Raw genomic sequence first — 10,761 nt, 5'->3', positions numbered from 1 at the left:
ACGCGCGTGGGTAAATCGTCACGTACGCTGACGGTTTATGGTCTGGTTGCTATGGTTTTTGTGACGTTCAGCGTGTAGGGACACACGTGCGCCTAGAATGTCGATGCCAGAGTTATAACCTTTGATGTCCCGAGATGTGCGTCCTTTTGTTAAATTACCTTGATGTTACTATATTGGGCTTTTCTACTGGACTGTTCTAACTTCTATACAAGTTCTGTGTGACATAAAATGAATATTTCCTTCTTTTTGATATTACTTAATTTCCGGTTGATGTATGAACTTTTTTTAATGTTGCATTTTCAGTTTCAATTTTTTTGCATTGCATGTAAGTATATATACATGTATAAAGTGGTTTTAACTGCATGAAAAAAAACCCCAGATGCTATGAATAATACAAAAACTGAAACGTAACAGAAGAGGAATCTGACAAAGAAAGAAAAAAAGACTCGGCCTCACAGTGGCAAAAACCCGAGACCTTCGCATAGCTATGACGCATAGTGTTTATGACGCTTGCCATGTATTCAAAGGGTCCAAGGTTCGAGGTTCGTCCTTTGTTTATACGTTTCAATTTATGTAGGCCTGATTCGGAGTCTATCGCTTCACATGTATCACTTTTTTTATACACACACATAGTGAAATAACCTCTTCAGCTGACCAAAAACAAGTGTAACATCACAGACCCTATATGCAACCACAGACCCTATAGGGTCTGTGGTAACATGAACATTATCTTCATATTATACAATGTTTTATTAATAATGACATTCTTAGCAATGTCGGCGCTAGGATTTCCCCGACGGCACCACTGATTCTTAATAAAAGTATGTTTCACATGTTTCAAACTTTCCTGTCCCCTAAGATTGTTTGAAAGTTATCTATTCAACATTTTTTTAATGTTGATAGATAAAAATGACAAAAAAATCATAAAAAATAATTTTGAAAATCACTTATCTGTAACATACAATTTATAACTTGATCATAGAAATTACTGAATTTTAAAAATGTGTACCCGGATTTTTATACTGGATAATGATAAAAATAATAAAACATTTTCAGTGACTGGAAGTGCTTATATTATTTTTAGCTCTAAAATTATGGGTAAACATCTTTTAATATACACTAATTTCTATGTTCAAGATGATAATGTTACTTAAATGTGAGCAAGTAATTTCGAAATGAATTTTTTTTTTGGTATTTTTCATGGGATGTGTGTGTGTGTGTTATTTTAAAGTAAAAGTTAAAATCATAAAAAATATAGGGACTTTTACATATTGATAGGCTAAATTTATTCCTACACAATAGGGTTGGAATAACCAATGAATTTAAGTTTTACCTACATTTTCTCAGAAATTAACAAAAATCTATCCCCACTATTACATCATACGCCCTAGCCTGGGTTCCGGGCCCTAATTTTGGGTTACTCACTCTTTATTGCACGCCATACCTAATTTAATTGGCGTCCCATACTCGATTTCTTTTTTTTTCAGATTAGGCTTATTCCATCTGTAAATTAACTTTCTCGTTGGTGGCGCTGTCCAGAATGAGAAAAATAATAAAAAAATAAGAGGCTTGTGGTCTACATGCCCATATTATAGTCATGATGTACCAATAGTTATGGTGTGATGTCATCATGACCATATGTTAAAGCATGTCAAATGTTTTTGTCAAATATAATTTGACAGTCTTAACAGGTTTTAAGCTACGGGGGTAAGGGGGGGGGGGAACTCACCTTGACCTTGAGGATGCATGTGTGCAACCAAAATCATGTAAAAAGAGTTATTTTTCCTTAGCAGGCATGAAATGTACGTTGCATTTTTAGTTTCTGGAAATTGCTCAAATTGCTCTAATAGAGTATCATAATTATTTGAGGACATTCGCTGTGTGTCGGTGCAAACAAGAGCCAGACCAGCATCAGCATCTCGTTGGCAACTGCGCAGTTGCCGACGAGAGTTCTCAAAAGAAAGCAAAGTTTCAGTAACTGTTTAAATTCCCTATCGTAATATGTTAACAACTAACATAGTTATTATTATAGAAAATTAATTAAGCGAATGATGATCTATTATGAATTGTGAGGAAATACGTTTTTGAACCACAGACGGCAGCTTAACATTCATCCGCATTACCGGATCTCTAAAATTTCGTCTGCTATTAAAATTAGCTCTTTTCATTGGTTAGTTTGATAGTTGTTGCTTGCCAGTCGTCTTCAGTTGAACTAAAACTAGGACCTGATTTAGTCGTAGTTAAAACTTCGACTACGTTGTTTTGAATAAAAATTGAGGTTGAAGTTGAAACTAGCAACAAATGAAGTTCTAGTTCGAAGTTTGACTAAAGTTTATTTTAAGAATACGGGCGTAAACGTTTCGATATATTTGATCATTTTCAAGATTAAGTTAAATTGATTTATTTAGAAAAAAAGGTGTACTTGAGATTTCCTGGTTTTAAGGTAATAATAATATTATATTTCTGTTATATTGATTTATGGTAATTTTTTTGTATACAGTATATAATTTTTATTGTATGGTATACAACATTTTGTATGTAAAATATCAAATTGCTGTTGGTACACTTGCAATAGTTCTGAAAAGAACTGTTGTTTGTTGAAAAATGTCATTCTCAACAAAAATCAGTTTTTAGATCTTCCCCATCTACTTTCAATAATATTAACCAATTAAATAAAATAACAACTGCAGTGACGTATACCATGTGGATTCATTCATAATAGAGTACATCAATGTTTATACCTCCATGGTACATCTACGGACTCAAAATTAAGTAAATTTTCAAATTTGATATGACAAGTGTGCATGACCTAGATTTAATTCTAAACATTGTTTCCTTGTCATAGTATAGACTCCACCTGTTACACTTTAGGCAGGATAGACTCAATTTGTCTTGCTGTTTGATAAATGTTGGATGGTAAAAAATGTAAGTTTAAAAAACAAGGTAAATTTTTCTTCATATACCGACATTCTGAGCTGTGATACAACATTATCAAAGTTCAGTGTACGAGGGACAACCGAAACGTATTAAGTGCGAGACATCTATTAGTTAAATTACATACCCATGTCTTGCACTGCCATATCTATCTATGCCAGCACAAAAATGGCAAGACTACGATAGTGTAGGTGTATTAAAATCTGTCAAATGCCACAAGTGGAAGGATAGAATGTGAATGCAAATTTGAGATAATGATCCTAAAGTTAGGTTGCATGAGAAAATTGCAGCTAACGTCCTAAATTGGTGTTTGATTTTTTGGGTGATTGAAGTCTCTCTGTGATTATAAATAATAATAATTATACCCGAATATTTATATGGCGCCAATTTCATATTGAATTATCAAAGGCGCGAGTTTTATTACCCCTGGTCACTGGATAACATACAATGGCAAACCGGCACAAAGTGCAACCTTCTCTCCTTCTCGGGGAGTACACCTTGTCGTTCACTACTTCTTTAGCGCGAAACTAGTACATTCAAAGCCACAACATCCCACCAGGTACCCATTTATACTCCTGGGTAGAGAAAGACAAACGTAGATAAAGTGCCTTGCCCAAGGACACAAGCAAATTTTCGAACCCCTGACCTCATGGTTGGGAGTCCAAACATGAGGTCAGGGATTGACACTCTAGAAAGGTCTATTGGTATGAAATGACTATTCGCCAGTACAAACATGCAGCATTCTGGGAACAGATAACCTGAGAGATTTGATACAACTTATTTAGTTTTGAGAGGACTCTGGATTGCTTCAGCTCCAGCACATTGTTGATTTTTTGTGTATATAAAGTTGGATTGTTTGTTTGAATTGTCTATTAATAAATCTTCATCTTACTGGTAGGAATAGCAGCAGCAATGGTTACTGTCATAGTTACACGATGTTTCTTCCCTTTACCCTTCCTTCCAGATTTCTTTCCCAAATTAGATGTGTAATGTTGTTTAATGTACGCCTGTAGAGCCACAGCTGCTTGCTCTACTTTTCGCGACTTTCGTCGTGCTTCTCGTTGTTGTGGAGAATCCTTCAGAGCTATTCTGCCTGGAAATGATGACATCACAATACATTAGCACTCATCAGCATAATCATGGTGATGATGACGATAATGATAGAAATGATTATGATGATGATAAAAATGATAATGATGATGACCAATTAAGGTTTATAAAGATGATACTAGGCAGTTTTCGCAGCACGACGTTAACCTTAACATTAATGGATGATGTTATAATTTATTCATCTTGTGTTGCAGAGTACGTTAATTTCAAGATTTTACGTGCTCGACGTACGTTAGGTATGGGTTTGTGCATGCATATTTCGATTTGTTTACAAAAGGGGCAGAGCTATCGCATTGCATGTTTAGTACTAATGTTAAAGTTAAGGTTAACATCGTGCGGCGAAAACTACCTAATGATCATAATGGAGATATTGAGGATGATCACTTTGATGAAAATTAAAATGATGTTAATAATGAAATTAATAATTATTTTTATCTTTAATTCTATTTTTATTTCTTTATTTTTTCTCCATGTTAACTTTCATCAGTTTTAACTATTGCATTAGAGGCTCCTGAGTTTGTGTCTTCATAATTCCACGGTGTGGCGGAAAACCAGGCACATAACAAGCATTCCTTAGGGATATTCCCTATGATACCAATGGGAACCTATGAACCCTGATTGGATCTAGGGGACTAGTTTGTATGGTGACCTTCTCCCCTAAAGATCACTTCCTGTCTGAGCTACCTGGTGAACTGGTGCCACAACATGTTGATGATTGTAAAATGTTTTAATTAAAAACAACACAGGTGGAGTTTGAAGATTTTAAATGTTAATGATTAAAAATAAGTCAAAAAAAAAACCTTACCACTGGGTGTGGTTGTTGAGCGTCCATTCTCCTCCCCTACTTTTCCCCTTGCACTCCCACTACCTGTTTTTGTAGCACTTTTTATCTCCTCTTCTTTTCTCTTCTCTTCATCTTCCTTCTGTTGCTTTAATTCCTTTTTAATTTGTTTTAACTCCTCAGGTGGGACAGTTCCTGCAAGTTGACCTAATTTTTTATATGACCTTGAAAATAGTGAAAGAAAAGATAAGAAAAAGAAAATGACTGCAGTTTAGTGGTAAGGTGCTGAGCATGAATCATAAAATCATGGGTTCATGCAATGCCATCACACTTCCACACTTATCTTATTACATGTTTAGGTCCATTCACTGCTGTGTGATATGAAATGCAAAACTCCACTCACTTCATAGATTCTGGCGACACATGTTTTGAAACTGGGTCAGGTGAAGACCGTCTGTTCTGTTTCTGGATCTGTACTATTGACTTGATTTCAGGTGTTCTGTTGCGAACTATTTTGATTGGTTCACTGACTTGAATGGAATCCTTACTTGGCTTTTCAACTATTTGTCTACCTTTATTATCTAAAAACAGGCAATCATAAAGCATTGAAATAGATGGCAAACCAAAATAACATTATTACTTTATTTACCACCTCAGGGGTGTGGATCCAGAGATGTCTGAAAAAGGGGGAAGGGGGTGATCAAGAGACTACCCTAGGGGGCCTGGGATATTTTTGTTTTCTAGACACCCAAAAATAACCTCTGAGGCATTTTGGGTGATCAATAATTTCTCTTTCATTCTTTTTTTTCCTTGAGTGATTGACAATCATCATGGACCCAACAATTAACGATGACAATATTGGTACAAATGCAATATAGTATAATATTATTCAGATAATAAAAAAATTTGATACATAAAAAAATCTGATGAATCATATTCAGCAAACATGTATGTGTAAAAATAAATAAAAAACTTTTAACGTAATGGCTACCTTTCTTATTATAGTTCCTTATTTCCTTGAGCTCTGGGGGAAGATTCTGCGGCATGGGCCTATCACTGAATGATTTCTTAGGCTGCAAAGCAATATAACTCTGTGACTGCTTCATTACCAACGAACGTACACCACCAACATCCTCGTAGTCCTCGCCGGGCTTAGCTTGAGGCAAGCGGAACACCTTGGGTCTGTCAAATCGAGCCCTTGCGGATACTTTTTCTCGTGATTCCCAAATGCGCAGTTGCAGAGTGTGATCAAACAGTTTTAAGAGCAGATCTTTGGTAATATTTAATTTTTGACTGAAAGAGAATGTAAAATTAAATAAATGGTTTCAAAGTACTGAAAGTAAACCCAGGCACTAACTGCTTCGCGTGACGGTCGTACGACTGTCTGCCGACAAATCCAACTCTTCTCCCTGTGAGCGTTAGACGTGACGCCGTCTGTTGATTGTCAGTAGCAGTCTGAATGGATCGTCATTACAAACAATCTGTTGCACGCACGTCACGGCGTTGCGTTCTCCATAGAATCGCGTCACACAATGACCGTCAAACACCTGCTTTATATACACTTGAGGTTATAATGTATATTGAAATATTGTATTTGACTCCATGCACAAAGTATTGTTTACTGTTTTAATAACAAAAAAAAAGGTACAAAAACAATGAATTAACTGTGACTTTTCTGTTACAAAAACTACATTTTATCTTACGTAAGGGCCTTGCCTATAAAGCACTCTGCTTCTGTGTTCCTGTTTTCACATTTGTATGTGTATTGTATTTATTGGAAAGAATAGAATTCTTTCTTATTGTTTGATTTGAAAAATGAAATTATGACAAGGTGCTTCTTCCAAATAGCGATTTCTGCTCCGGCCATATTAAGTTTTATGTAACAAAAAAAATCTGTGATTTGCAAATGAGTGTGATTTTAAAGGCATCAAGTCCATATTATGGGTGTGATGATTTTATCATGCCCATATATGGAAAAAACCATGCATATTTCCTACCTGTGACTCCATGCCACCCACGTGTGTTGGCCTTCCTGCCATGTCTTGATAACCTTTGAATCATGATCAGTGTAAATCTTTGCCGCCATTCCAAAGGTGACAACATCTGTCTTGATAGGTTCCGTGTCATCTGGCAGTAGGTAGTAAGAGCAGTGGTAATAGTTCTGGGCTTTTGGCGCCTCCATCAGGCGTTTCTTCTTCCTCACCATATCTTCCATCTTTGGACCATCCTCTTCACCTGCAAAAAAAAACAAAACATACATACTGTACTGTAGTTTTTTGAGGGCTATAAAATTATTCTTTTGGCCGACCTAGGAGTTTGAAATGGAAGGGTCTCAGGGAGTGAACTCATTACAGAGATAGAGGGTGCAGACCATCTCAGCACCACATGATTGGTGGCTATGGCACCTCTACGTGGCTGGAAATGGCCATTTCAGACTCAAATTTGGATATCATTTTTTTTTCCCCCAAAAACTTAGGGGAGAAGTAAATTCACATGTGTTAATGCTCTTACTAAATTTTATACTATACTTTTTCATGAAAGTCTCTATTCACAGGGGTGGATTTAGAAACGGGGCATGGCCACTCCGGTTTTGTCACTGCCGTCTCTCTTTTGTGTTTTTTTAACAGAAGAAAAAAGTTACAAAATAGCATACAAATACCAAGTGTTACAATATTTGATAACATCATTACTGAACATGAATGATACAATTCAATTGGATACTTTATTTGTATAACTACATTATATTATTTCATACTAAAATGTTTTAATCATTATAGCATCATTCATTTGAGACGTGTCTAAATTTGAAATTTTGAGTGCACAAATTTGCCAAGAAATTTTTATTACGCACATAATAGCTGCATTGCGGGACTTTTTCGTGATATTTTTTATGTGCAGGTTATTCACCCTTAATTCTTATAAAATGACCTACAGCTTGTATTTACCTGGTGAATAACAACATGTGACAATGTTTTTTCATCATTATCTGCATATGGGGAGATATTTAAACATTATTAATACTTTTTGATATTAAATGTTGTTAGGAACTTGATAATGAACTCTGCACTATGTAGTTGAAGTTGATACATGTTGAAGTTGATACACTTTCAATTGAATGAAACTGTGGCTTAGTGGTTAAATTACTTTAAATTACAGGGTTATGGGTTCAATTCCTGTTTATTTAATTTTTTTTTTTTTGCCCCCAACAAACATTTATCTACATGAATATCATATGGTTTAATTCTTGCCCAAATTATTACCGCCACCCAAGGAGGATATGTATCTCATCAACCTCTTTCTGTCTGTTAGCAAGATTATGCAAAAACTGATGAATGAATCATCATAAAATTTAGTGAAATGGTAGGCCTACTTGATAATCGAAGAAATCGACCATTCAATTTTTCAGAAGAAAAAGTCAAAAGACAATGTCACGGTCACAGAAATTCAATTTCTCACCCTCAAGCATAAAAGAAAATAATGAAACCTTGCCTCGTATTCAGGCACAGGCGGAAGGTATGCTGTGTTTGAATATGATGGGCAATTCCATATTTTCTTGAGGGTATGCTGCAGCACTCAAGAAAATAATTTGCCTGAATATGATGGGCAATTCCATTATATCATTGAGGGTATGCCGCGGTTTCATCCATAATACATGGCCTGCGTATTGTTGGTATTCAGGCACAAAGCAGAGGTCTCATGGGGCTTTAATAAAAATAAATAAATTGGAAAATTTGTATAGCGCCTGTTAGAAAAAATTTATTTGTCACTGGAGTTAGGTTTTAATAAGGGTCTTGAATGCATTAGTATCATAAGTTGATCTAAGTTCCATAATTTCAGAGTGGCAAAAGAAAAAAATGACTATTCGCCAGTACAAACATGCAGCATTCTGGGAACAGATAACCTGAGAGATTTGATACAACTTATTTAGTTTTGAGAGGACTCTGGATTGCTTCAGCACATTGTTGATTTTTTTTTGTTTGTTTGAATTGTCTATTAATAAATCTTCATCTTACTGGTAGGAATAGCAGCAGCAATGGTTACTGTCATAGTTACACGATGTTTCTTCCCTTTACCCTTCCTTCCAGATTTCTTTCCCAAATTTTGTACTGGTCTCAACTCTCCTGTTTCTTCATTGATTAGGCAATTCTTATCTAGTTCCTTAGTTGATTCATTGTCTACATCTTGCTCTTCATAACTTATTTCATCATTTTCTAAACTCGCTTGTTTGTCACTTAGTGGTGTGTCATTTGTATTAGTTTCAATAGTGTTCCCCTCTGCTATTAAATCATCACACGTTGTGTTTACTTGATCACTCCCTCCATCCTCAATTTCTTCTTCCACTTCATTGTCCTCTACATTTTCTTGTTCTTTCTCTTCTTCTTGCTGTACTTCATCATTTGCTTCAGATGTTGGTAGCTGTTTTGTTGACTCATCTTCTTCCGACATATTTACTATTTAGAACACTTTAAAATATAACGGAAAAAGAAGAAATCATTATTAGATTGTATCTACATAGGGATAGGCCTAGCCTAGTCCTCTAGTTCTATAAATATTAATATTATATAATGTAGGCCCCTAGAAAGGGGGAATGTGCCTAGGCCCTACCTAGGCCATGCACCGAATTTATTATTCCAAATCACTTTTATTCAATAAAATTCATTCATATAAAAATATATACACAAAAAAATATCACTTTCAATGACAAGAGACAAACATATAAAATACAATGAGTTGAATAAAAGGAAAATAAGTGAATAAAAATCTCTCTAGTTTACATCCTTAAAATTAGATGACAAGGGAGTAAAAACACACAGAAAACAAGACAATCAGAAAAAAACAAGGTTTCGTGAGCATTGTACAATTCAGGATGGCCAAATTAAATGAAAGACTGAAGAGAAGAATTGCTCATTACTAAATTTTTAGAAAAGGAGGACTGGTCCATGTGAGTTAATCTTGTGCATGAAATATTGAAAAGGAGGCAGGAAATTATTGTCAATTTTGAAAGGTTATCACAAAACAATCTGAATGGTTCTGGCTTGCCACAAAGGGCGTGGATAGATTTAAAGCGGTCTAGATTTTTTTTCCCATCTGTGCAAGTTTACACTACCGTTAAGCGTGTCGCCCAGTGCATTGGAAAGTAACTTCATAACTCCTCTGGGTAGGTTATATATGAAACTAGCCTATAGCCTAGGGGTCATACAGTAGCAGTAAGCCTGCTCCTTCCTTTCCATACATTTCCTACTCTTTTTTGGATACCCTACTAGCCTACCACTATAAGTACAGTATAAACTAAAATAAAGGTTATGTTCTAACACTTTCTCTCAAACAATGCCTGGCGATAATGTACTTTAGTACTCCACCCTAGCCTAACCCTACCACAACTCCAGTCAGTTGTTAATGTAAGGACAAGGTTAGTATAGCCTACTATAGCTAGGCCTAGGTAGCCTAGGCCTAGTTAGGAGGAGGGTTAGGCCTAGGTATAAGAGACAGATATATAATTGGTATAAAGTATAATTTATGCTGATAAAATCTTAAATATTTAAGCATGTTAATAAGTTTCGGATTAATTATTTTTTATAATACATTGTAACATGCAACGAATTTGGAATGGATGTGCTCATCATCTTGGACAGGAAGTTACGTTTGGGGATAGTAAACATCGTAGCCACCGCCACACACAGAAGTGTGATCATATTCATAGACCAAATTTTACATTAGTTACATGCTGGAAAACTTATTTTTAACTTTTGTAATGGTTGGCAAACCATCCTATAGTGTTATGTTAAACCCGGAGATACGGTTCTAGCTGTTCCAACTTATTTGAAGTTGTCGAAAGTGAAGTTAGAAGATTTTGAATTTCTAAGCCATTCCTTAGATGCAGCGATTCAATTCTACTCAAGGAGAAAATCCCTTTTCGTCTGGTGTGGGTGGCTTAG

General features: G+C 35.5%; 1 protein-coding gene across 1 annotated transcript in view; it reads right to left on the bottom strand.

Annotated features, from left to right (window-relative positions):
- LOC117114896 overlaps positions 1-9,314 on the bottom strand; it is an 18,264-nt gene extending 8,950 nt beyond the window's left edge. The window contains exons 1-6 of the mRNA XM_033258511.1: positions 8,839-9,314; positions 6,823-7,060; positions 5,817-6,118; positions 5,229-5,406; positions 4,850-5,049; positions 3,919-4,027 (exon numbers count right to left, since the gene is read on the bottom strand). Of these exons, the coding sequence (XP_033114402.1) occupies positions 3,919-4,027; positions 4,850-5,049; positions 5,229-5,406; positions 5,817-6,118; positions 6,823-7,060; positions 8,839-9,271 (1,460 nt within the window). The 5' untranslated portion in view covers positions 9,272-9,314. The remainder of the gene's footprint in view (positions 1-3,918; positions 4,028-4,849; positions 5,050-5,228; positions 5,407-5,816; positions 6,119-6,822; positions 7,061-8,838) is intronic.
- Between the last annotated feature and the right edge of the window lie 1,447 nt (positions 9,315-10,761).

The sequence above is a fragment of the Anneissia japonica genome, unplaced genomic scaffold, assembly GCF_011630105.1.
Source record: "Anneissia japonica isolate Jap-2015-1 unplaced genomic scaffold, ASM1163010v1 scaffold287900_len82748_cov153, whole genome shotgun sequence".
In the NCBI taxonomy this organism is placed as follows: Eukaryota; Metazoa; Echinodermata; class Crinoidea; order Comatulida; family Comatulidae; genus Anneissia; species Anneissia japonica.
This window is presented reverse-complemented; position numbering and strand designations above follow the sequence as displayed.